The sequence below is a fragment of the Somniosus microcephalus genome, chromosome 22 (genome assembly GCF_052327205.1).
Source record: "Somniosus microcephalus isolate GS21.2 chromosome 22, FLI_Smic_1.0, whole genome shotgun sequence".
NCBI lineage: Eukaryota > Metazoa > Chordata > Chondrichthyes > Squaliformes > Somniosidae > Somniosus > Somniosus microcephalus.
Window position 1 is genome coordinate 66,339,982 of NC_141008.1, and position 27,100 is coordinate 66,367,081.

Sequence of the window (27,100 nt, forward strand, 5' to 3'; positions counted from 1 at the left end):
ATTGAATGCACTGCACAGGAGAGGAACATTGTGTTTACATTAAAAACTTACAATGATCTTCATTTGACTTTTTTTGTCCTTCAGTAGGTTTGTTAAATACTTATGGAACTGCATTTGTTTTGTACGCACTGTATTTTATTGGTAAAAATATCAGAGTTTTGGAAAGCAAAACAGAAGGGGGGATTTTAACTCCCTCTGCCCAACGGAAAGCAGGTGGAATGGGATTTAAAACTGTGCGGTACTTCTTGCTGCTTGGACACTGCCCTATATCTGTTTGAACGGTTGAGGTGTCTGCCTGACTCAGGCAGATGCCTCATAAATATACGCAAATAAAGGTCCTATCGCTCAGATGGGATCCCGCAGCAATTTTAATGGCCTACTGTCGTCTGTGGTGGCTAAGACAGCTAAGAATGAACTGATCAGTGGAGTCATTCAACTGCTCTAACTTTTTTTTCCTCCTCGTACAAAATCCATGTCAAGTGATGCTACCAACTCATAACTGATTATCTCTATCATTAAATATCTCGATCATTAAATATATTCAAGAAGAAGTTAGATATATTTCTTAAGGCTAAAGGGATCAAGGGATATGGGGAGATGGCAGGGACAGGGTACTGAATTTGGATGATCAGCTATGCTCTCATTGAATGGCGGAGCAGGCTCGAGGGGCCGAATGGCCTACTCCTGCTCCTATCTTCTATGTTTCTATGGTACACCACAATAAAAACCTCCAGCCAATTCATGAATCTGGAGGAGAACATTATGGGCAGCATAAGAACAAGGTGCAAAGTGAGGGAGACGCATTTTAAGATGAAAGGGGGAGCAGACAAAGCTGGCATTATAGAAGTCCATCTCGGGAATAGGAAGACAGGTTAGAGCAGACGGAGTGGTATCAGAATATGTCGCGGCCACTGTCTTACTGCTTAGCCAGACAGCAGCAATTGTTCAAAATCACAAGATGCATCACAAGCATTTTTAAAATTCAGACAGCCTATATCCCAGCACGGTGGCATAGTGGTTAGCACTGTTGCCTCACAGCGCCAGTAGACCCGGGTTCGAATCTGGCCTCGGGCGACTGTCTGTGTGGAGTTTGCACATTCTCCCTGTGTTTGCGTGGGTTTTCTCCGGGTGCTCCGGTTTCCTCCCACAGTCCAAAGATGTGCGGGTTAGGTTGATTGGCTATGATAAATTGACCCTTAGTGTTAGGGGAATTAAATACGTGGGGTTACAGGGATAGGGTGGGATATGTAGGGGTTACGGGGATCGGGTGGGATATATGTCGGTGCAGGCTCGATGGGCCGAAATGGCCTCTATCTGCACTGTGGGGTTTCTGTGATTCTGTGATGACAAGGCTGAAGAAGAGAGTACGTGTTTAGTCTTAGCACCCAAATTAAAAATTGGAAATGCACAATAGTTAGCGACTGAAAAAGAAAGGCAGATTAGCATTTTGGGTGTGGCCTTTCATCAGAACAGCATTTCCTGTTTTTATGTCAGAATTCCAGCACTTGTGTGTTTTTTTTACATTAATCTCTGGTCTTAGGATCTAGATCTTATTCTGTTATTCACCTCAGCCTTACAACAAGATAGTCAATAGTCCTAAAAAAAAAAGACTTGCATTTATATAGTGCCTTTCACGACCAGCGGACATCTCAAAGCGCTTTACAGTCAATGAAGTACTTTTGAAGTGTAGTCACTGTTGTAATGTGGGAAACGTGGCAGCCAATTTGCGCACAGCAAGCTCCCACAAACAGCAATGTGATTATGACCAGGTAATCTGTTTTTTTGTTATGTTGGTCCTACCACAAACTGTTGCATTAACTTCTTTATAATATGAAAGTCTGACTGTTTATATCTGTCACAGCAATATGATTAAATAAATGTGCAAGAGACTTTCACAATAAGTTAAAGAAATATTTTTTATGTAGCATCTATCGGGACCACAGAATGCCCCGAGGTACTTTTCAGCCAATGAAGTACTTTTGAAATGCAGTCAGTGTTGGAATGTAGGAAAGCATGGCAGCCAATTTGAGCATAGCAAGGTCCCACAAGGAGGTAATGACCAAATGATCTGTTTTAGTGATGTTGGTTGAGGGATAAATATTGGCCGGGACACTTGCAGGGTTATCAGATCCCTTTTATACAATGTGAAAAATCCAGTGTAGAGAACCATTAAAAACAAGAGTTCGAAACAAAATTGATGCAGTGATTATTGACACGTAGGTGTAATGGTCACAGAAGATGGTTGAACTGTTATTATAGTACTAATGAGAAGAATGTGAATACATTGTTGGGTCTTAATACTCAGGGCTGTGCTGCCAGTGCATGAATGAGTGGAGAAAATGATAGGTTACAGGACGGACAAGTTCATTTTTAATCACCTTTTTATTTGATAGGTGAACCACGAGGTCCTCAAAAAGTGAGCTTGTAAGGTTTTTCGACTCAGTGCATTCTATAAATTTATCAGCAACTCTGGGAAGGTTTTAATCTTTTTTTCAAAATTGTGTTACTGATATCTACAAACAGGATAATCTTACACTGTGCTGATAAAATGTGGATAGTATTGTACACATGCCAACATATGGCAGTCTGGTTCAGCCATTGTAACCCAGTTATTCTATAGGGATAACCTTCATTCATTGTGATGTTGAAGTCGTCCTCTGGCCATGCCAGGGAGCAATGAGCCAAAAAGATAAGCAACCAAATACTGTGTTAGCTCAACTGTTAGGTATTTGCATCACAGCAGTTACAGTAAATAACTAAAGCATTTGCCTCACAACTTGAACATAAACAGTTGGGTAACACGTCTCCTGAAAGAACATTTGAGATGTTTGAGGGGGTGGGGTGCAGGAGAGCGAGAGGGAACAAGGGTGAAGAAAACTGGCAAGGATTTGAATCTTGTCCTGCACAAATGTTACTGCTCCAATACATCTGCTAATGATAGGAGTGGTTGTGTCCATGGAGAAGTCTGCAGGCTGAGCTCTCCTGCTCTCTTAAATCAAGGAAAATAACCTGGAGCTGTGGCGAGGACAAACTTAGCGACAGGAATGAACTACATAGCTAACTGTTTGAAAGAATCAGTTTGAATTTACGTACATCTACAAAATAAAAAACACTTTCCACATTTCGGTTACTTGGAAACATAGAAAAAGAGCAGGAGTAGGCCATTCGGCCCTTCGAGCCTGTTCCGCCATTCAATATGATCATGGCTGATCCTCTATCTCAATACCATATTCCCGCTCTCTCCCCATACCCCTTGATGCCTTTTGTGTCTAGAAATCTATCTCCTTAAATATATTCAGTGACTTGGCCTCCACAGCCTTCTGTGGTAGAGAATTCCACAGGTTCACCACCCTCCGAGTGAAGAAATTTCTCCTCATCTCAGTCCTAAATGTCCTATCCCGTATCCTGAGACTGTGACCCCTCGTTCTAGACCCCCCCAGCCAGGGGAAACATCCTCCCTGCATCCAGTCTGTCTAGCCCTGTCAGAATTGTATACGTTTCAATGAGATCCCCTCTCATTCTTCTAAACTCTAGTGAATACAGGCCTAGTCAACCCAATCTCTCCTCATACGACAGTCCTGCCATCCCAGGAATCAGTCTGGTGAACCTTCGCTGCACTCCCTCTATGGCAAGTATATCCTTTCTTAGGTAAGGAGACCAAAACTGCACACAGTACTCCAGGTGTGGTCTCACCAAGGCCCTGTATAACTGTAGTGAGACATCATTGCTCCTGTACTTGCTGCTGTTAATGCAAAGCTTTATTTTGCTGTTTGCCCAAATAACATTGTGTTGCTCATGTTATCTGTGCGGGCTCTTTTCTACAGCAAGTGAAAGCTAATCCCCTGCCCTGTTCCCTCCTCGTAGCTCTTTATCTTCTTCTGCTTCAAATGTTTGATTGTATGAGGCATGACATTTATGAAAAGCTTTCAGTTTTCCAGCAAACATATTTAGTTAACAGAAATTCATAAGATTGATGAAGCTAAAACAAAGATATGAAATATTAAACAGACACAATGTTCTAAAATAAGGGATCGCCTCCAGTGTTCGTATTTTTGCAAAAAGTAAACTGTGATAAGGCAAAGTACAAACTATGTTTACTTAACTTGAATTTAGAAAAATGCTGGCACCAAAGTAAATATATTTCAATATTAAGCTGACAAGTTGCTCTAGTGTAATTAGAAGGGAGAGAGAAACCACCTGTAGTTTACCATGATTAAAATGAAACCTTTGCACTTACATATGTCAGGGTGCTCAAAGCTCCCAAATAGCAGATTATCACCAGGCCAAGCACAAACCATTCACGGCGTTTTCTAAGTAACACTGAATATTCATCTAGTACTGCTGTTATCACTCCTTCCAGGCCTGCAAACTAGGAATAAAAAACAAAAAATCTTACCGAAATGATAGGCATTCCTATTTTACATGAAGACCTTTACCACAATGAATTATAAAGCAGAACAGCACCCAATCATTTGTTGTCACTGTTTCTATTAGTATTAATTCTGAATATATTGTCTTTACTGTAAAACTATCTTATATATGGTTTATAAAAAAGAGTGAAAAGGCCAGTGTGGGTTGGAAGGGAGAGAATGCAGTTTTTAAATGGCTATCTATCAAAAGCCTTTAGATCTTGGGAAACCAAAGCCCTGGTGCAGCAGTTTCCCTGCTCGCCCAATGAGCGCTTCCAATGTTTACTTCCTATTCAGAGACGTAATCCTACCAGGGAATATGGATAGATACCCATCACTACACAATGTATCAGGTACAAACAGCTCAATGGACAAGGTCCAAGGTGTCTGCTAATACTGCTCCTAAGACAACAAATATTGAAACATAAGATACTGAGGGGGCTCGGCAAGGTAGATGCAGAGAGGATGTTTCCCCTCGTGGGGAAATCTAGAACTCGGGGGCATAGTTTCAGAATAAAGGGTCGCCCTTTTAGAACTGAGATGAGGAGGAACTTCTTCTCTCAGAGGGTCGTAAATCTGTGGAATTCTCTGCCCCAGAGAGCCGTGGAGGCTGGGTCATTAAATACATTTAAGGTGGAGATAGACAGATTTTTGCAAGATAAGGGAGTGAAGGGTTCTGAGGAGCGGGCAGGGAAGTAGCTTTGATCCCAAGATCAGCCCTGATCTTATTGAATGGCGGCGCAGGCTCGAGGGGCCAAGTGGCCTATTCCTGCTCCTAGTTCTTATGTATGTTCTAATATCACAGAAATCACAGAAACCCCACAGTGCAGATAGAGGCCATTTCGGCCCATCGAGCCTGCACCGACACATATCCCACCCGATCCCCGTAACCCCTACACCAACACATATCCCACCCTATCCCCGTAACCCCACGTATTTAATCCCCCTAACACTAAGGGTCAATTTTATCATAGCCAAATCAACCTAACCCGCACATCTTTGGACTGTGGGAGGAAACCGGAGCACCCGGAGGAAACCCACACAAACACGGGGAGAATGTGCAAACTCCACACAGACAGTCACCCGAGGCTGGATTTGAACCCGGGTCCCTGGCGCTGTGAGGCAACAGTGCTAACCAGTATGCCACCGTGCTGCCCACTAGGCATGTGAGAATTGTTCTCCAGTATTTCCCTTCCTGTGGGGAAATGGTTGACTCCTGTTCAGTTTCTCTGTTGTATTCAAGAACTCTCGAGGTGGGTAATATTGGATGCAAACCTCCCATCCTAAAATACAGCATATTGGTGCTCTAAGACAAGGCACAAAATGTCTGACCTTTCTATCAATGTGCTGATGCAATTCAATGGCACTGCCTTTTTGCTGACTGCCTGACAGTTGTGTTCTTTAGTCTGGAGTTCTATTGTATAGATCACCAGTCCAAAGTGAAATAAAACTAATGCAACCATGTGTAATGATCGTGATTCAACAGTGTCAGCCGAGCACAATACAACCCACATATGATTACTTCTATTGCAAATATTCGATTAACATTCCCCAGATGGTGTCTTCAAAAGCACGTTTGCAGCCCTTTTCAAATCTGGAAAAGCATTATGAAAATATACACAGATAGAAAGATTGCTGAATAGACTCAGTGCAGGGTGGATGTAGGTATCTCTGAACACATTCTTTCAATAAGGTATAGGTGCTTCTTTCATAAAACCTCAGAGCAAACCCATTAAGCAAACAGAAGTTCACATAAGAATATTAAATACTTCTAATCCTTTACAACTTCCTGCTCAAGTGTTGAACTATGAAAACAATCAGAACTATTGAGCCATAAAGAATTGCAGCAGACGGTCTAATTGTTGTGCTTACCGTACTGTCCAAACCCAACGTAATCAACATTAGGAAAAATATTATGGCGAAAAATGTGGACGCAGGCATATTGGCTATTGCCTCTGCATAAGTGATGAAAAGTAGACTGGGCCCTGAGGGGTAAAGGACAGGAGCAGATTACAAACCGGTCAGAATAATATACTGTTAATACTTTCTTCCTTTAATCCGCCTGCATTCTAGCTTCTTGCTTGGGTTGTATCTTTCTGCAGTGCGAGAATGAGGTAAGTAGATTGCGTACTCGCACATAGCTTCCATTATTATTAATATGACTCATAAGTCAGCAGGTGGGACTTTAACATTGGACTAGGTAGTCAGAAATGACTGAGTAATATTCACCCAGTCACTGTCAGAAACCCAACAAAATGATGTCTATGTATTTGGCTGGCATATTTAAACAGTCACGGCTGGAATCATAAACTACAAGGTGTAAAATAGGAACCCTAAATATTGTGTTGCCAAACTAATTTTCACACTTGTAGCTCTTGGGGAGCCTTCCATAAAGTATAGAATCATAGAATGGTTATAGCACAGAAGGAGGCCATTCAGCCCGTCGAGCCCGTGCCGGCTCTCTGCAAGAGCACTCCAGCTAGTCCCACTCCCCCGCCCTTTCCCCGTAGCCCTGCAAATTTTTTTCCTTCAACTACTTATCCAATTCCCTTCTGAACACCACGATTGAATCTGCCTCCACCACCCTCTCAGGCAGTGCATTCCAGATCCTAACCACTCGCTGCATAAAAAAGTTTTTCCCCATGTTGCTTTTGGTTCGTCAATCACCTTAAATCTGTGTCCTCTGGTTCTCGACCCTTCCACCAATGGGAACAGTTTCTCTCCATCTACTCTGTCTAGACCACTCATGATTTTGAACACCTCCATCAAATCTCCTCTCAACCTTCTCTGCTCTAAGGAGAACAACCCCAGCTTCTCCAGTATATCCACGTAACTGAAGTCCCTCATCCCTGGAAGCATTCTTGTAAATCTTTTCTGCACGCTAAGGCCTCACATCCTTCCTAAAGTACAGTGCCCAGAATTGGACACAATGCTCCAGTTGAGGCTGAACCAGTGTTTTATACGGGTTCATCGTGACTTCCTTGCTTTTGGACTCTATGCCTCTATTTATGAAGCCCAGGATCCCGGATGCTTTTTTTTTTAACCACTTTCTCAACCTGCCCAGCCACCTTCAACGATTTGTGCACATATACCCCCAGGTCTCTCTGTTCATGCACCCCCTTTAGAATTGTACACTTTAGTTTATATTGCCTCTCCTCGTTCTTCCTACCAAAATGTATCACTTCGCACTTTTCTGCATTAAATTTCATCTACCACGTGTCCGCCCATTTCACCAGCCTGTCTATATCTTCTTGAAATCTATCACTATACTTCCAAGTTGTGTGTCATCTGCAAATTTTGAATTTGTGCCCTGTACACCCAAGTCTAAGTCATTAATATATATCAAGAAAAGCAGTGATCCTAGTACCGACCCCTAGGGAACACCACTATATACCTTCCTCTAGTCTGAAAAACAACCATTCACCACTACTCTCTCTTTCCTGTCACTTAGACAATTTTGTATCCATGCTGCCACTGTCCCTTTTATTCCATGGCTTCAACTTTGTTGGCAAGCCTATTATGTGGCACTTTATCGAACGCCTTTTGGAAGTCCATGTACACCATGTTAACCGCACTGCCCTCATCAACCCTCTCTGTTACCTCATCAAAAAACTCGATCAAGTTAGTTAAACATGATTTGCCTTTAACAAATCTGCACTGGCTTTCCTTAATTAATCACACTTGTCAAAGTGATTGCTAATTTTGTCCCTGATTATTGTTTCTAAAAGCTTCCCCACTACTGAGGTTAAACTGCCTGTAATTGCTGGGTTTATCTTTACATCTTTTTGAACAAGGGTATAACATTTGCAATTCTCCAGACCTCTGGCACCACCCCCGTATCCGAGGAGGATTGGAAGATTATGGCCAGTACCTCCGCGATTTCCACCTTCACTTCCCTCAGCATCCTAGGATGCATCCTATCTGGTCCTAGTGACTTATCTACTTTAAGTACAGCCAGCCTTTCTAGTACCTCCTCTTTATCAGTTTTTATCCCATCCAGTATCTCCACTACCTCCTCTTTCACTGTGACTTTGGCAGCATCTTCTTCCTTGGTGAAAACAGATGCTAAGTACTCATTTAGTACCTCAGTCATGTCCTCTGCCTCGATGCGTAGGTCTCCTTTTTGATCCCTAATCAGCCCCACCCCTCCTGACTACCCGCTTACTATTTATATGCCTATAGAAGACTTTTGAATTCTCTTTTATGTTAGCTGCCAATCTATTCTCATACTCTCTCTTTGCCCCTCTTATTTTCTTTTTCACTTCTCCTCTGAACTTTCTATATTCAGCCTGATTCTCACTTGTATTCTCGACCTGACATCTGTCATACGCGCTCTTTTTCTGCTTCATCTTACTCTCTATCTCTTTCTGTCAACCAGGGAGCTCCGACTTTGGTTGCCCTACCTTTCCCCCTGGTAGGAATGTACCTCGACTGTACCCGAACCATTTCCTCTTTAAAGGCAGCCCATTTTGCCTGCCAATCTTTGATTCCAATTTACCCGGGCCAGATCCATTCGCAACCCACTGAAATTGGCCTTCCTCTTATTAAGTATTTTTACTCTAGATTTCTCCCTGTCCTTTTAAGAACATAAAATCATAAGAAATAGGAGCTGGAGTAGGCCATTTGGCCCCTCGAGCCTGCTGGCTGATCTTCTACCTCAACTCCACTTTCCTGCACTATCCTCAGATCCCTTGATTCCCTTAATATCCAAAAATCTATTGGTCTCTGTCTTGAATATACTAACGACTGAGCCTCCACAGCCCTCTGGGGTCGAGAATTCCAAAGATTCACCACCCTCTGAGTGAAGAAATTTCTCCTCATCTCAGTCCTAAATGGCCGATCCCTTATTCTGAGACTGTGACCCCTGGTTCTAGACTCCCCAGCCAGGGGAAACATCCTCCCTGCATCTACCCTGTCAAGCCCTGTAAGAATTTTGTATGTTTCAATGAGATCACCTCTCATTCTTCTAAACTCTAGAGAATATAGGCCTAGTCTACTCAATCTCTCCTCATAGGACAATCCCCCCATCCCAGGAATTAGTCTGGTGAACCTTCATTGCACTCCCTCTATGGCAAGTATATCCTTCCTTAGGTAAGGAGACCAAAGCTGTACACACTACTCCAGGTGTGGTCTCACCAGGGCCCTATATAATTGCAGTAAGACGCCTTTACTCTTATACACAAATCCTCTTGTAATAAAGGTCAACATACCATTTGCTTTCCTAATTGCTTGCTGTACCTGCATGTTAACTTTCAGTGATTCGTGTACATGGACACTCAGGTCCCTCTGAACACCAACATTTCCCAATCTCTCACCATTTAAAAAATACTCTGCCTTTCTATTTTCCCTACCAAAGTGGATAACTTCAATTTCTCCACATTATATTCCATTTGCCATGTTCTTGCCCACTCACTTAGCTTGTCTATATCCCCTTGAAGCCTCTTTGCATCCTCCTCACAACTTACATTCCCACCCAACTTTGTATCATCAGCAAAAACTTGGATATATTGCATTTGATCCATATTACATTTTCCATAGCTAATGTAAACCTTATGATACTATGATCACTGTTCCCTAAATGTTCCCCTACTGACACTTGCTCCACTTGACCCACCTCATTCCCCAGAACCGGCAATACCTCCTTTCGCGTTGGGCCGGAAACGCACTGATCAAGAAAGTTCTCCTGAATACACTTCAGAATTTTTTCTCCCTCTCTGTTTTCAAATTTAGAGAAGGAGGCATACAATTGTTATATTAGCACAAAAATTCTTTGTACAGGAAACTTTCGATTAACCAGCCCCTAAATAACCAGAACGCTCTATCCACCGGCAAAATTCAGGAGTCGGTTCAGGTAACTTTTTTTACTTTTATTACTTTTTTTACTCCATTTGTTGCTGTGCAAGGGTGTAGCTGAAGCTGTTGCTAAGCTACAGAGATGCTTGCAACTTGTGCCGATTGTTTTGAAGCGCAACAGGGTTTGTTGCTTTATACGGAGCTCTGAGCTCCGTATCTTTTACTATAGCGTTCGGTTATCCGGAATTGTTGATGAACCGGCACCACGTCGGTCCCGTCCGTGCCGGATACCAGAAAGTTTCCTCTAATACTATAGCTATTGTGACACCACCCTGTGTACCTTCAGGTCTCATTGTCAGTGTTGTTATTAAGACCCTTTGTCCAGCTGGACTTTACTGCCTCTGCTGATCTACATCTACCTCGTTTCACATTTCAGAAACAATAGCCCGGAATTCGCTGCAACGGTGATATTAGTGACAAACGCCATAAGTTAGGCGGTAGATGGTCGGTTTCCCCAGTGGGCAATTTACACCACAATTTGCTGGCAAGATAATTAGAATACACCGCAGCGAGCAATGCGGAGAATCGGGAGCAGCACGGCCTATGGCCAAAGTAAAAACCTATTAAATGTGAAGCTACCCGGTCCCCGGATTTGTTTAAAATAGATGTTTAAAGGTTGAACTGATGGGCAGAAGCATGCATAAATTCAAATTAGAGAGAGCTGATTCGCCTTAAAGGACTGTTTTTATATCTGTCTGGTTAGTTCATTAGATGGAAAAATGACCCCTCCCCACTAGCCCCCCCCCCCACCACCCCCTTCCCATTGAGGTAGTATGAACAACATGGAAAGCAGAGGCTATAAGTCTTCAGTTGCAATCTGTAATCCCTGTGCTATTTCTGATTCGCTACTTGGATTTTAATAAGGTATATATGAGCACATTGTGATCACTAACGACCCATTCACAACACATAAGATTAATGATTTGTATTACATATAGAAAAAAAGTCACATTCGGATGGTAGTTTAAGGCTGGAAACCAGCAACCAGCTCCTGCCAGATATATATAATTTCTGTTGCTTCGCACTTTGCACCAGTGACCCTAGGCACTGTCAGAATTGCCGCACTAAATAATACCAAAATGCACCTAATGAGGGCAATATGATATTTTCTTAACTTTAGCAGTAAACTACGATTCCTGAGATTGCGCCCAACATACTGAGCCCACCAGTGCCATTCTGCAGTGGTTTAAGTGGCTGTGGCGATCACAGTGGCTTTAATTCAGCAAATTCAATCTCGTCATTGATTTTAATGGAGGGGCGGAGCTATGATAATTAGCTGTTCAACCTCTCGGCTCTGTGGAGCAGTGCAAAGGTCCCAGGAAACTATGGTGCACTATGGATGCACTGGCATAAGTCACTCACGCCATAGTTTCCTGGAATGTCTGTACCAGAATAGTGGTGTACGCCATGGAGTCGCCATTACTATAGGGCAAGTTTTCAACAAATATAATCTCTCTCATTTCTCCTCTAATGAACAGATGTTGGGCTTAGGGTCATGACTAAAGAGCAAATTCTGCAACTGTCATGGCAAGCGCTTCGGAGTACTGCAATTCTTTAAACTGAATAGCTACCTCTTCTCTTATTTTTTTTAGTGACTATTGCTCCACTTAATCTGTTTTTTTTTCTTATTTTCACTTTACTGCCTGTTTCAAGAGCTTTTCAGGGGCCCTGCCAGAAATTCTGGTAATAGGAGCAAACCCAAGTCAATCATCTTTTACTTATTCATCAGTGACAATTTGTGTAATATATATATTGATTCAATTAAATTAAATTAAATTAAATTAAATTACACAGTCTTGTAAATCACTCCCCCAGCTATTTATTGTTTGTTTTATGTCAGATATTCGAGTGAGATAATCAATGCTTTCACGGACAGTTATAGATCTGGTTCTATATTTACTTCTTGTAACCTCATTTGAAATTTAAGATTTAATTTTCAGGTACCATATTGTATTATTCTGCAAATTATTCAAGTAAATACATAAAATGTAATAGTTCATGAAATGGCTCATTTGTCTTTATGCTCCTTTCAGGAGTTGTGTCAGGGATAATTGGCTGTTTCCAATAATGCACATGTTGGTATTTTTTTTTTTTAAGATGGGACCTCAGAAATATTAAAGCAAATTAACTTGTATTATTTTTTACATATAACTGTCAACTGTAAGAGTGTTGAGGGCCCCAGGAATCACAAGCCCCTCAAAATACCTCCCAGCCCTAACTATCAACTTACTGTAACTCCATTTGTCTTGTTCAGGATACCCAACAAGTTGCCTTTATGCTATTCCTTAAAGAACACAAGAGTTTTTAGGTACAGGAACAGGTCATTAGTTCCAGGCAAGCCCATCACAAACTGCTTTCTCACCAGAACTCTCAATCTGTCAAAAAACTGCTTGTTCAATTAAAAAAAAAATGACAGAGTGATTCTAATAATACTTTTGGGAAAATGCACCATTGTCACTGGATATTAACTTTTCAAATTGTTGGAAGTTTGCATGTTATTATTGCAATGTCATCCTACCGGAGTCTTTGGCCACGTCTGCCACGGTTTCATTCCTCTTTTCTGCCATGTAGCCAAGGACAGTAAACATAACACAGCCAGACAAGAAACTGGTCAAACAGTTCACAGTGCTGGTGATCAAAGCATCCCTAAAGCAAGGAAACAAGAAATAGTCCATTGCCTGAATTCAATTTAGATGATCACATTGTAATTTCTCACAGACTACGGATGAGCGAACTTTCTCTGAGTTTTGTTACAAAATCATTCTAATCAGTAGATCGAATATTTACTGCGCCAGGTTAATGCATTCGCACCTCATTAATTGCGCTCGGCTGTTCTGCAGTTTGCACAGTAAAACGGGGTTGTGAGCTCTATTCAATGTCCCACGACACAATAAAATGCAGCTGTTAAATTCAGCTGCATTATAATATAGGCTGTTGTATAATAGGAGGCCATTGCAATGGGGATCTGGGGGCAGGTGGCAGATGCAAGTACCATTTTCAGGGTTATTAAAGGTCCTTCCGGTGGTAAAGCACGGAGATGATTTTTAAAAATGAAAACAATGCAATGTTGAATATAAGTCAGCGCACTGTATTATGTTAATCTAAAGGGAAATTTCATGAGGTACCACAGCGTTACACATTCTACAGTGTTTGCTTAATAGGAGCCATTGGATAAAAGGTACACCTGGCATGTCGCATAGACTGCACCGTACAATTCTTCGATACCACACGTGTGTACTCTTGCTTGATGGCGGTTAACTGGGATTGGCTTTTCTACAATGTCTGGAGTGGGCGCAGTTCCTGGGTAGCCATCATTTATCACTCCGGAGAGCAACATTTTCTAAAGTATTTACTCCCCTCCCTTTTGTCTGAGCAAAGCATATTGATAATATAATCCCAATGTGGGCAGTTAGTGAGAAGACAATGTCATTAGACACGAACAGAAGGAACGGCTTAACAACTTTTTCGCAAAACACCTACCCATTCAAAAATGAAAACAGAAAATGCTGGAAATACTCGGAGGGGCAGGCAGCATCTGTGGAGCGAGAAACAGAGTTAACGTTTCAGGTCAATGATGAAAGGTCAACGACCTGAAACATTAACTCTGCTTCTCTTTCCACAGTTGCTGCCTGGCCTGCTGAGCAATTCCAGCATTTTCTGTTTTTTATTTCAGGCTTCCAGCATCCGCAGTATTTTGCTTTTGTTTTAGTGCCCATCCAAAAAAAGAGCGTACTGAATTTTGGAATTCAGCGGGATGTTTTCTAATGACGCTGCGACACTGTGTATCAAAATCATAATGATTTCCCGATTGACGGGTGCCGTGAATTAGCATCATCCCATCACTTATAGAAACTAGGAGCAGGAGTAGGCCATTCGAGCCTGCTCCGCCATTCAACGAGATCATGGCTGATCATCCAAACCCTAGCACCCGGTCCCTACACCGACAGCCATCCCACCCAAGCCCTATCCCCGTAACCCCACGTATTTAATCCCCCCTAACACTAAGGGTCAATTTTTTATCATGGCCAATCAACCTAACCCGCACATCTTTGGACTGTGGGAGGAAACCGGAGCACTCGGAGGAAACCCACGCAAACACGGGGAGAATGTGCAAACTCCACACAGTCAGTCACCCGAGGCCGGATTTGAACCCGGGTCCCTGGCGCTGTGAGGCAACAGTGCTAACCACTATGCCACCGTGCTGCCCACTTGTGGGAGTTCGTTCAAATCCAGCTCAAAACTGATGGAATGAAAATGTGCTGGCCTTTTAACCAAGGTCTTAGTGGGCATGTGTCCACTGTATGTAAACACACTCAATTCAGCACAAAACTGGTGCAGTTAAGGGCTGCACCTTTAAGGATAGGGAATAGTATTGGGGCGGAGCTTCACCCTGTAGCCGGCCCTTGTTGTAACTGGTTTTGATCCCGACACTGGGTGCCATAAGTGGAAATGCTTTTTAATTTCCCTGCGTGGACGAGCTCGGTCCTAGTGGGCACCAGCAAAAATAGAACATTGGAAATAATTCTAATAATAGTCGCAAGCCTAAACAAGATTAACTTGCTGAAAAGTAATTCACACACTGTTTATGAGACTGACTTGTAACAGTTGTTGTTGAATTTGTTGTAGCTGGCAAATGCCAAGAGGACACCAAATCCCGGGCCCAGCGAAAAGAAAATCTGTGCTGCGGCATCTATCCACAACTGGAAACAAAAGAAAAGAAGTTATTCAAAAGAAGTTTACAGCTGTATTTCTGTACATTATTACAGTCAATATATCGAGAGACAGCAAAGAGGATGAATTGTTTGCGAAAGCAAAAGTCTGTTATCACAAACATTGTAAACAGAAGTAATGAACGGTTTTCCACCTCAGGGTTCCCATCCCTTCCATTCCAAAGACTTCCAGCTCTTTGAGGCTTCCGATCGACTGCTTTGTGCAAGATAAATAAAAAAGCAAGCAGGCAGATCTGATGCAAATATTTTCATGAAGGTCCATAATGGATTGCAGCAGAGCTGGAGTTGTATTGTCCGTTCTGTGACAGAACAGGAGGACAGAGAGCCGATTAAAGCACAAAGTGATAGCCGAGGCTTTAATTTGCTTGCAGTCTCCTGTTCCAGGACAGAATTTATTTGTTCTTGCACTCTGGCCAGTATAGATATGTAGGTGCTCAGTCCCTTTAAGAACAGGATTAAAGGGATTATGTTAGTGACCTCATCTGTGTGGATGTCGGGTAAGAACCCGAATAGGCTTGACTGTCATGGCCTCCACAATCGGACAGCCTGCCGGCACTCGCTGTCGAAGCCTCACACATAAATAATACAAACTTACAAAAGTGACAGACAGGAAAAGACCCAGTGGTCCACCTAGCCTGTCCCATATAGTTGTAATACCCAATGCATTACAATACAGACACTCCCTACTCACCCAATGCCATGTAATCTCCTAGGAGAGGTGAAAAACCAGGTAAAACCCAGACCAATTGGGGGGAAAACTGGAACATTCCTCTCTGATCGTTCTAGGTGATCGAAACTAGTCCAGGAGATCATACTGACCCTGATTTATATTACAGGGCACCTACAAAGTAATCTCCGCCCCAGCCAGAAGCAGATCCAGCTCTCACTTGAAGGAATACAGCAAATCAACACTCATCTCATGAGCCGGAAACCTGTTCCACATCCACTATTCTCTGGGAAAAGAACCACCACCTAATGTCCAACCTTGTTACTCCGTCACAGAACTTTTAAGCATGACACCTGGACCTCCTTAACCTATCCAGTTGAAATAATTGGTCCACATAAATACAATCTATTCCCTTCACATTGTATAAACCTTGTTCAAATCACCCCGAGTCTCTGCTTTTCTAAAGTATACAGACCCAGCTATCTGGGTAACTAAGGGGTTTTAAACTGGGAATTACTCTTGTGGCCCTCTTCTGCACCATTTCCAAAGCCTCAATATCCCCCACCATGTGAGGAGAGCAAAACTGGACACAGTATTCTAACTGAGGCCTAGCCAAGTTCTTGTAAAAGGACAGTTTGTTTTATCGTGAATTGTTCTGTCAATACAACCTAGAACCCGGTTGGCTTTAGCTATAGCCTCACAGCCTTGGGCATGAACCTTCAGAGATTGATTTAATATAACACCCAGACCTCTTTCTTTCACCAATGGGTTTAATTCGGATCACTGCAGGGTATATGTATATTTAGCTTTAGAATTGCTCACGTGTAGAACACCACACAATTCTAAATTAAACATAATTTGCCCAACACGGGCCCATTTCCCTAACAAATCTGCTTGCAGTAGTTGAGCATCATCTACAGTCCTACTGCTCGCACACATCTTGGTAATGTTCGCAACACCTACATCTCGGTCATGAAAGTGATTCAGTTAAGTCCAAAACTAGGGTCTTAAATCTAAACAAAGCAAACTACGTAGGTATGAGGGCGAGTTGGCTAAGGTAGATTGTGAAACTACATTAAATGGTCTGACAGTAGACAAGCAATGGCTAGCATTTAAAGAATTAATACATAATTTACAACAAATATACATTCCTTTAAGGCACAAAAAACCTACAGGAAAAGTGGTCCAACCGTGGCTAACGAGAGAAGTTAAAGATAGTATTAGATCTATCTATTAGCCTGAGGATTGGGAGGATTTTAGAATTCAGCAAAGGAGGACCAGGAAATTGATAAGGAAAGAGAAAAAAGATTGAGGCCTAGAAATTCACTTGGGCGCGGGCAGCTCACTCGCGCCCAAAAGTTAGCGCTGGGCGGGGAGGCATTAGCGCACGCCGTATATTCGTCTTCTGCGCCCCAATTCTGAAGCGGGCGCTATACCAGGGTGTGCCTGCCTCCGTTTGGGGCGCTGCAACTGAATATTGGCGCGCTAGTTGCCACAGCGCCACCCGATGCGGTGCGGCAGGCTGCGGTACTGCAGGCCTCCTCCTTCTCTTAAGGGGGAGGTGCCTGCAACGGCCGGAGCCCCGATCGCGAGTGCCGGCAAAAGAGCCCGGCACAACGGAGAAGTGCCGGGCTCCACGGAAACCAGCCGGCAATGCCGCGGGGGGGGGGGGGGGTTGGGGGGGGGAGGTGGAGGAGGCCGGGGGAAGGAGGTGCGGGCAGGCGGCCGCCGAAAAAGCGGCCGGCCGCACCTTCAGCTTTAAAGCGCCCCACTATGGCAGCAGGACGGCCCCGTTTTCTGTTCGCTGTTTGCGCCCGCTTCGGAGGAGGCGGGCGCAAATAAATATGGGGATCGGCGCGGTTTCGGGGCGTTACGGGCCACCGCGCACACCGATGCCGTCATCGGTCCCGGCGCAGCGCTAACGGCTACCGCCGCCAATACCGTTGCACTCAATTTCCGCGCTAACACCCCGCCGGCGCAAAAGACCTCTTTAGGCGCTAAGTGGGCGCAAGGCCCACTGAATTTCTAGGCCTGAGAGTAAATTAGCAAGAGACATAAAAACAGATTGTAAACATTTCTGTAGGTATGTAAATAGGAAGAGGTTAGTGAAAGTAAACATGGACCCATTAGAGGCAGAGACAGGCAAAATAATGGGCAATAAGGAAATGGCAGAGACATCAAACAAATACTTTGTATCTGTCTTCACGGTAGATAGAAGACACAAAAACATTCTGGAGATAATGGGGAACCAAGGGTCTAGAGAGAATGAGGAACTTAAAGAAATCAGTATCAGTAAAGACATAGTGCTGGAGAAATATAGAAAACTAGAAGATAGGAGCAGGAGTAGGCCATTCGGCCCCTCGAGCCTGCTCCGCCATTCAATGCGATCATGACTGATCATCCAAATTCAGTACCCGGTCCCTGCTTTCTCCCCATATCCCTTGATCCCCTTAGCCTTAAGAAATATATCTAACTCCTTCTTGAATATATTTAATGAATTGGCCTCAACTGTCTTTTGTGGTAGAGAATTCCACAGGTTTGCCACGCTCTGGGCGAAGAAATTCCTCCTCATCTCAGTCCTAAATGGCGTACCCCTTATCCTTAGACTGTGACCCCTGGTTCTGGACGCCCCCGCCATCAGGAACAGCATTCCTGCATCTAGTCTGTCTAGTCCTGTTAGAATTTTATAAGTTTCAATGAGATCCCCTCTCATTCTTCTAAACTCTAGCGAATATAAGCCTAATCGACCCAATCTCTCTTCCTACATCATTCCTGCCATCCCAGGTATCAGTCTGGTGAATCTTCGTTGCACTCCCTCCATGGCAAGAACATCCTTCCTCAGATAAGGCGACCAAAACTGCACACAATACTCAAGGGGTGGTCTCACCAAGGCCCTGTACAACTGCAGCAAGACATCCTTGCTCCTGTACTCGAATCCTCTCGCTATGAAGGCCAACATACCATTTGCCTTCTTAACCGCCTGCTGCACCTGCATGCTTACCTTCAGCGACTGGTGCACAAGGATACCCAGGTCTCGTTGCACTTCCCCTTTTCCCAATCTATTGCCGTTCAGATAATAATCTGCCTTCCTGTTTTTGCCACCAAAGTGGATAACCTCACATTTATCCACATTATACTGCAACTGCCCAATCACCCAACCTGTCCAACCTGTCCTGAAATTAATGGGACTAATTGGCAACAAATCCCCTGGACCTGTTGACCTGCATCCTAGGGTTTTAAAAGAGGTGGCAGCAGAGATAATGGATGCACTGGTATTAATCTTCCAGAATTCCCTAGATTCTAGAACAGTCTCCAAGGATTGGAAGGTAGCAAACATAACCCCACTATGTAAGAAAGGAGGAAGAGAAAAAACAGGGAACTATAGGCCAGTTAGCCTGACTTCAGTAGTAGGCAAAATGTGAGAATCTATTGTTAGGAACGTGGTAACAGGGCACTTATAAAATTGTAATATGATTAGGCAGAATCAACATGGATCTATGAAAGGGAAATAGTGTTTGACAAATCTGTTAGTTTTATGAAGATGTAAGTAGTAGGATGGGGAACCAGTGGATGTGGTGTATTTGAATTTTCAAAAAGCATTCGATAAGGTGCCACACAAAATTAGGACTCATGGGATTGGGGGTAATATATTAGCATGGATTGAGGATTGGTTAATGGACAGAAAACAGAGAGTAAGAATAAATGGGACTTTTCCAGGTTGGCAGGCTGTAACTAGTGGAGTACCGCAAGGATCAGTGCTTGGGCCTCAGCTATTTATAATCTATATTAATGACTTAGATGAAGGGTCTGAGTGTAACGTATTCAAGTTTGCTGATGATACAAAGTTAGGTGGGAAAGTAAGCTGTCAGGAGGACACAAAGAGGCTGCAGAGAGATCTAGACAGGATGACTGAGTGGGCAAGAACATGGCAAATGGAATACAATGTGGGGAAGTGTGAAGTTATCCACTTTGGTAGGAAAAACAAAAAAGCAGAGTATTTTTTGAATGGTGAGAGACTGGGAAATGTTTGCACTCAGAGGGACCTGGGTGTCCTTGTACGTGAATCATAGAAAGTTAACATGCAGGTACAGCAAGCAATTAGGAAAGCAAATGGTATGTTCGCTTTTGTTACAAAGGGATTAGAGTATAAGAGTAAAGAAGTCTTAGTACAATTATACAGGGCATTGGTGAGGCCACACCTGGAGTACTGTGTACAGTCCTGGTCTCCTTACCTGAGGAAAGACATACTTGCCTTAGAGGGAGTGCAGCGAAGGTTCACTAGACTGGTTCCTGGGATGAGGGGATTGCCCTATGAGGAGAGATTGAGTAGACTAGGCCTATATTCCCTAGAGTTTAGAAGAATGAGGTGTGATCTAATTGAAACATATAGGGAGGAATGTTCCGGGGGGGGGGGGGCGGTCAGCGGTGGCAATTGGTGGCGGGTCAGGTGGGAAATTGTTTTTTTTTTTTTTTTGGACAGTGGGTGGGACGCCGCTGTCAACCCGCCACCATGCGCCTTTCCCAAATGTTGGGTTTGTCAGCGCTGAGCAGAACCGACACGCAGCAGTGGGGGAGGCAATTAAGGTCATTATGACCTTGTTAACAGAACATTAAGAACTATTTTCAGAGTTCACCAGGTCACCCACAGGGTCCACGCTGTTCAGAGATCACGTCAAGTAAGCAGGGCAGAAGTTGAATGGCCATGGAATCATCTCATTACTTGACAGCTGCAAATGTGCTATAAAAGCTCCCATCTCACAGCTGTTCACTTTCCAAGGTCAGAAGCTGTTGCTTACTGCATTTGGAAGACAGATTGAGCTTTATGCAGGTTGCAAGTGTTTGGAGCAAACTCTCTATCCAGTGTCACCTCATTGAAACAACTTCTCTCACCATTGACAGATTGCTTCTGTCATCTCAAGTTCACCTGCCATCTATTATGTCAGAATGGGTACGATTTATACTGTCTCACCTTGGTCCTCAGAATCCCACCACGATCAGCCTCAACACCAGCAGCACCAGGCACACCAGCAGCACCAACACCACCAACCTTCTCCGCAATCAACTGATGGTGCACAGGACAGAGGGCATCAGCACCCGACCATATTGCTGCCCGGGAGGCCAGGTGATGCTGTACACCCTGGCTGCCACATGATGTGTCAGGTTGGCACCACCCCACATCATAAAGCATTTCTACAATGCCCAAGCCATTCCTTTCACACTCATCACCATTGCGGGGGGTACCGTTATGTCTCACCATTCACTGCAACTCACTAAGCCACTTCCAAAGGTGCACAAAAATCTGTCCAAGAACGCAAAGTGTTGAAAATAAAGATTTCAATGTTTGACACCACATTAACAGAATCTTTACATGAACATTGCATAAAACACCTAAGTGCCTATCTTTGTGTGTTGTTAGTTGGTATGCTGGCACTAGGATGAGGGTGTGTGTGAGGGGTGACTAGTGAGATGGGGAAGTGATAATATAGATAGAGGGGGCTGGGTGGAGGTGCAAGGTAAGTTGGTGTGAGTAAGGATGTACAGGAGTAGGGTAGGGAAGGCAGAGTAATGAGGATGAGATGAGTTGCACAGCAGGATGAGGTTCAGTGTGGCTTTGTACTAATGTTTCGTGATCTACTGAGATCATTGAAAGGTTTGCGCCAGTGCAGTCTGGTCCTCCTGACGACAACCCTGCTTGTGTCCTCCTGTGCAATGTACAACCAGGCTGCGTTGATCTCATGGGGAGGTCTCTTCCGCCCATTGGAAGGGAAGAGAACATTCCTGCGTGCTGTGACTCCCTCCATAAGCATATGGAGGGAGTCATGGGAGAGCCTGGATGCAGCTGTGCACCTCTGTGCAGTGCTTGTCAGTGTTTGCAGCACCTCAATGCTGTAGAACACGGACAGCACAACTGTCAAAATAAATTTGCGCATGGTCCCTTTAAGGAAACCAGCTGATGATCATCAAATGACATCATCAGACCTGCTTCCGTCAATTGGCCGGCAAACGCGCTGGGCGGGCTTAACAAGCCCAATCAGGGGAAAATCATTTTGGACAGCAGGCTGGAGCCAGCAGCAAGGCCGGGACCTGCCACCAACGTTGCCTGCCGCGAACCCGCCAAGCTTGGTAAAATCCAGCCCATAAAATTCTTAAGGGGCTTGACAGGGTTAATGCTGAGAAAATGTTTCCCCTGGCTGCGGAATCTGGAACACAGGGTCACAGTCTCAGAATAAGGGCTCGGCCATTTAGGACTGAGATGAGAAGATATTTCCTCACTCAAAGGGTGGTGAATCTTTGGAATTCTCTACCCCAGAGAGCTGTGGAGGCTCAGTCATTGAGTATATTCAAGACAGAGGTCGATAAACTTTTGGGAACTAAGGGAATCAAGGGATATGGGGATAGTGCGGGAAAGTGGAGTTGAGGTAGAAGATCAGCCATGATCCTATTGAATGGTGGAGCAGGCGCGAAGGGCCAAATGGCAGACTCCTGCTCTTATTTCTTATGTTCTTATTAATGAAAATAGTAAAGTGCAAAGATCCGAACACCGATCCCTGTGGGCACCACTGGTAACTGGCCATCATAGTTATTGGTCCAGGAGATGGTACATATGCTGCAGTCTGAAGTTTGAACTGGTGCGTGTGTGGGTTTACGTATTTTAACATTGCTGAAATATGTGGGTGTACATATGATTGGTGAGGTGGTCATGTCACTAGTGCACACTTGCGCTTACAAAACTGCCTGAGCACCTTCCAACTCATCCCAATAAGGACACTCGTCACTGAACAAGGGCAGCACGTAGTAACCATGCTGGCAACGCACTGCAAAAAAAACCCAACTCTTCTGCTACTAAAACATCAGAAGGTTTCAGTGACTTTTACAACACAATCGCTGCTCCAGAGATGACCATCCAAGTGCTATAGCATGCTGGTGGCAAGGAAAGAGTGGAAGTTGAATGGTGGAATCAAAAATTGTTGGCTTGAGTGGGAGGTTACTTGAAAAGGTGGTTAATCCCTAGCAAGGATATAATTCAAACTGAGTGGGTCTGAGGATGTCAAACCATTGAAGTAATGCTCAACATTCACAGACTGAATCATTTTGCGCCGGCATGGACTGGTTGGGCCGAATGGTCAGTTTCTGTGCCGTATATCCTGTGTAATCCTATGTGAGGCATTTCAATGCTGTAAGGGGGTATTATTCCACTTCTTCCATCAAGTACTCCCACCTGAGCTTTTGCAGTTCAGATCGACCAATGATGTGCAGTTTAACCTAAACCACAGATGAGCACCAGTGTTATATATTAGCAGCTCTGATAGGCTAAGTTAGTACAGGTAGACTACCCTTTATCCGAACTTCCGAAAACCGAAACCCTCTAAAAACCGAAGGTTTTTTCGTTCAGCTAAGTCGTGCGCACGACTTACGCTGAGCAGGGCAGAGGGTCACCGAGTTCCCTCCTGGGTAGGAGATTGCAGGCCGAGCCGGGCAGTGTGAAGGAGGTATACCGGGAGAGTGAACCCAACAATACAGCGGCCCGTCCGATAGCTGCAGCGGCCTGTCCGATATTCTTTTCTCCCCCCCCCGACCCCCCGCCCTTTCGGATAAGGGATAGTGTATCCTTTATCCGCACTTCCGAAAACCGAAATCCTCTGAAAACCAAAAGCGTTTTCATTCAGCGTAAGTCATGCGCACGACCCCGACCCCCGCCGACCCCCCCGCCGACCCGACCCCCACCCCGACCCCCCCCACCGACCCGACCCCCGCCGACCCCCAGCCGACCCGACCCCCGCCGACCCCGACCCCCCGCCAAATTTCCCAGTCTTATAAAATACCTTCCGAAATCCGAAATTTTCCGAAAACCGAAACATGGCTGGTCCCGAGGTTTTCGGATAAAGGATAGTCTACCTGTACCAAATTGTAGGTGAGAGATAACGGTCTTCACTTTTGTCACCCAGTTTCAGTTGAAGAATAAAGTTCTCTTTATCCTATCTCCATCAGTCAGCCTTAATCCAAACTTCTGGACAACACCCCATTGTGTACCTTTCCACTTCCCCACCAGCCCTCCTTATCACCTCTTTGAATGAGATTGCCAACTCATTCATGGCAAATCATGGGTCAGTTTTGTTCTATCGAATGTCCCTGAAGATGATAACATGAGAACATAAGAAATAAGAGCAGCAGTCGGCCATTTGGCCCTTTGAGACTGCTCCGCCATTCAATAAGATCATGGCTGATCATCGACCTCACCTCCACTTTCCTGCACTATCCCCATATCCCAAATGATGGTTCAGATTGCTCAAACTCTCTTCAGCTTTGTAACGAGAGAGAGAGAGAGAGAGAGAGAAGAAGAAGAATCCTTCCTGACTGTGGACCCAAAGGTGAAAGCAGGTTCCAACCCACTGTATGGCCCAGCTTTGGATTTGAATTACAGAACTTTACTCCGTTCCAGCTGTTTTCTAAATACAGAAAACATTTTTTGTTCAACATTAGTTACTATTGTTGAATGGATGTGCTGAGAAGTGTCTAAGCAATGCAATATAGGTAATGGGGGGAAAATTTGGTTGATTTGTGCCTCCCGTTAGTGCCGTAAGAGGGTGTCAACGGGGCGCAAAGCAACTAGCGCCCGGGCGCTGCACCGCTAATGCCTCCCGTTAAATTCAGCGGGAGTTTAGTGGCGGCAGTAACCATTAGCGCCCCGTGGCGCTGCGCCTCCAGTGATGACGTCATCGCCGTGCGCAGCGCCCCGCTCACGCCCCAGCCGCAATCTTCGGTAGCGCCCCCTGACTTATCGTCGGTGATTTGTCCGACAGGGTGAGGGGGGCGTACATGCGGCCGGGGCAGCACAAATTAATGGGGAGGTGCCAGGCCGCCATTTTTGTTGCTGGCTGTCTGCCAGCACCTGCCTGCGGCCGACTGTGAGGCCCCTCCTCTGATCTCTGGTAGCCCACCTGGGCCCCAGGTTGCGCTGCACTAGGCCCCTCCTCTTTAATGAGGGGAGGAAGGCCTGCAGTACAGTGGTGAGACATGCCGCAGAGTGTGGCGCTGTGGCACATAGCGCCGCGATATTCACTCGCAGCGCCCCAAGAGGGAGGCGGGGCGCTTCCAGTAGCGCCCCGCCTCCCTCTTAGGGTGCTACCAGTGAATTTCGGGCACGGGGGCACTAACTTTTTCGAGGCGTTAAAAGTAGTGCCCCGGTGAAGGTAGCGCCCCAAAGGGGCGTAACCCAATTTTGGCCCCAATGTATCTTGCATTGTGTGAAACCAATCCCTGATGGAATATGCGGGGTGATTTTCAATCACTGGCTGCCCATTTCTCACCTGAAAAACGGGAAGTCACCAGTTGAAAATCAGCGAGGGGGGGTGCTGGTGGGGGACCTTGGCCACCCCACACGATCCATCCATTTGTACCAGGCAGTGAGCAGCCTTGCCAGCAGTACTTAAAACTACTCTACCAACAGTGACTATGGTTCGAAAGTACTTCATTGGCTGTAAAGCGCTTTGGGACATCCTGAGATTGTGAAAGGCGCTATATAAATGCAAGTTCTTTCTTCTTTTTACTCGGTAATGTAACTGCAGTGCAATCCAAGATGCTTATTGTTCTATTTTAATGCAAGCTGAACAGCCAATCAGATGTGATCATTTCAATTATCTGTCCTCTATAATCCTTGTTTTCTGTCTTCATGTGGATTCGATGACCACTTCACCCCCTGGAGACAGATAATGGTTCCAGGTAAAACCAAGAGTAATCATTGAAGCGTAATACTCTGCAAACTAGGACTTCTGGAGAGTTGACATATTTACACCAGTGATAAATGGTACTGTACCTTGTTTGCCTGCCAAGTCAATACTTAATGTCCTTTATAATTATATTGAACAAAAGCTGGACAAGTCCCATTTAATTAAAGCGCGGATTAAATCTTCAAATAACCGCCACCCAAAGCTTTTATGCATTTCCAAGTAGCACAGTAGGATGATAATTTTATGGCCATATTTCCATTTCCTGTCTGGGATGCTGTCTCAGAGAGTGTTTTGATTCTAAAGGATACCTACTGTCAAACTAAGTCAAAATCACAAGGAAGGATTTCACACACAAGGAAGGCCAACAGTTGCCTAGCAACAGCACTTTTTACAAATTAGCTTATATACACACACAAAAAAAAACATCCCAACATCAGTTGTTTTGTAATCAGGATTGGTGACATAATGAACTAAGTAATAGTCTGTCACTTTCCACAGTATGGAGATGGAGCAGCTTTGTCTGGGAGGAGACAGAGTTAAGCTCGAACTCTTTGGCCTCAATTTTAAGTCGGAGCACGATCAGTGCACGCGAGGGACCAGGGTGAGCGACAAGCTCGCATGCAGAGGCCCTGGGGAAATTTTGACTCCCAGGCCACATTCAGGCTCGGACTCCCGCTCAAACCCGGCAGGAATCACCGCCTGGCCGGTGAGCCGGAGCGGGAATTTGGCCGGGGACTTAATAAAACAAAACATTTACCTGCCTGGGCCACCTCTGGCCCTCGATCCAGCTCCTGGCAGCTTTGGCCTAGAGGAGGAACCACCACTGCTCCTCCACTCAGGCCTCAAGTTAAAATTGCAGACCGGGTCCCGATGAGGTCATCAGAGCCCAACCTGCAAATTTAAAGAGGACCCCGGCGGCTTGGGGCGGCTGTCCATGCCGCCTTCAATTTAAAATGGCAGCCAGTCATATCGGGGCAGGAAAAGAGTGGTTAAGACCCCCGTTCCATTTTAACTGCCACCCCCTTCCTCCCGCCTGCTTTCCGCCAGGTGTGAGGAGGGTGTTATTAAGATCAAGGCCTTTACTTTAACTTTATCCTTGTTAACTAATGATCATTTCAGAAAAATTTCATGATGTGCTACAACTGTCCAGCAGACACAAACCTGAGACTGTGAAGAAAATTCTTGACTGCTCAAACACTGGGCGCAATTCTGAGCGCAGTACATTTGGTAAAGTTTCTATAGTGAACCAAGAGCCATTATTTAGCTTTAGTTTAGGTCAGATAAATTACTTTAAAATAAAACAATACTCAACTTCTGCTTTTGAATACTCAACAACACCGACAACCACCCAATCTAACTCAATAAAACGCACCAAGTCCTGAAGATACACCACAGATCCAGGATGATCCATGGAGGGATTTAAATACAAATACAGTATGATAACGAGGAGGGAAAAGCTTAATTGAGCTGCCTGATAAAGCTGGCGTGCTTAATGTGTTATAAGCGGCGCCTTTTTGATTGACTTCAGTGGAAATGGCAAATGTTTAGCGAGCACCGTTTGCCCACCACAGGCAACTACCTGAGAGAAGCGTGGGCACTGTAAGTGGTGGGAACTGTGTTAGTATTGGCACCTTTGGTTGCGAATGGTCTACTTTGTAGTCATCCTTATAGGCTTCCCTTCCCCTCTTCCAAGAGTTGTCACAGTGCAGTTGT

The 27,100-nt window shown here is 44.7% G+C and overlaps 1 protein-coding gene and 1 long non-coding RNA gene across 4 annotated transcripts in view; one reads left to right on the forward strand and one right to left on the reverse strand.

Annotated features, from left to right (window-relative positions):
* The window catches only part of LOC147102485 (uncharacterized), a 63,709-nt gene that overhangs the window by 25,671 nt on the left and 10,938 nt on the right, over positions 1 to 27,100 (forward strand). The gene's annotated exons all lie outside the window — the stretch shown is intronic.
* The window catches only part of LOC147102486 (sodium-dependent serotonin transporter-like), a 92,014-nt gene that overhangs the window by 23,159 nt on the left and 41,755 nt on the right, over positions 1 to 27,100 (reverse strand). For both annotated transcript variants that reach the window (XM_085964981.1, XM_085964982.1), the window contains exons 7-10: positions 14,859 to 14,962; positions 12,781 to 12,908; positions 6,282 to 6,394; positions 4,238 to 4,369 (exon numbers count right to left, since the gene is read on the reverse strand). In XM_085964981.1, the coding sequence (XP_085821107.1) occupies positions 4,238 to 4,369; positions 6,282 to 6,394; positions 12,781 to 12,908; positions 14,859 to 14,962 (477 nt within the window). The remainder of the gene's footprint in view (positions 1 to 4,237; positions 4,370 to 6,281; positions 6,395 to 12,780; positions 12,909 to 14,858; positions 14,963 to 27,100) is intronic.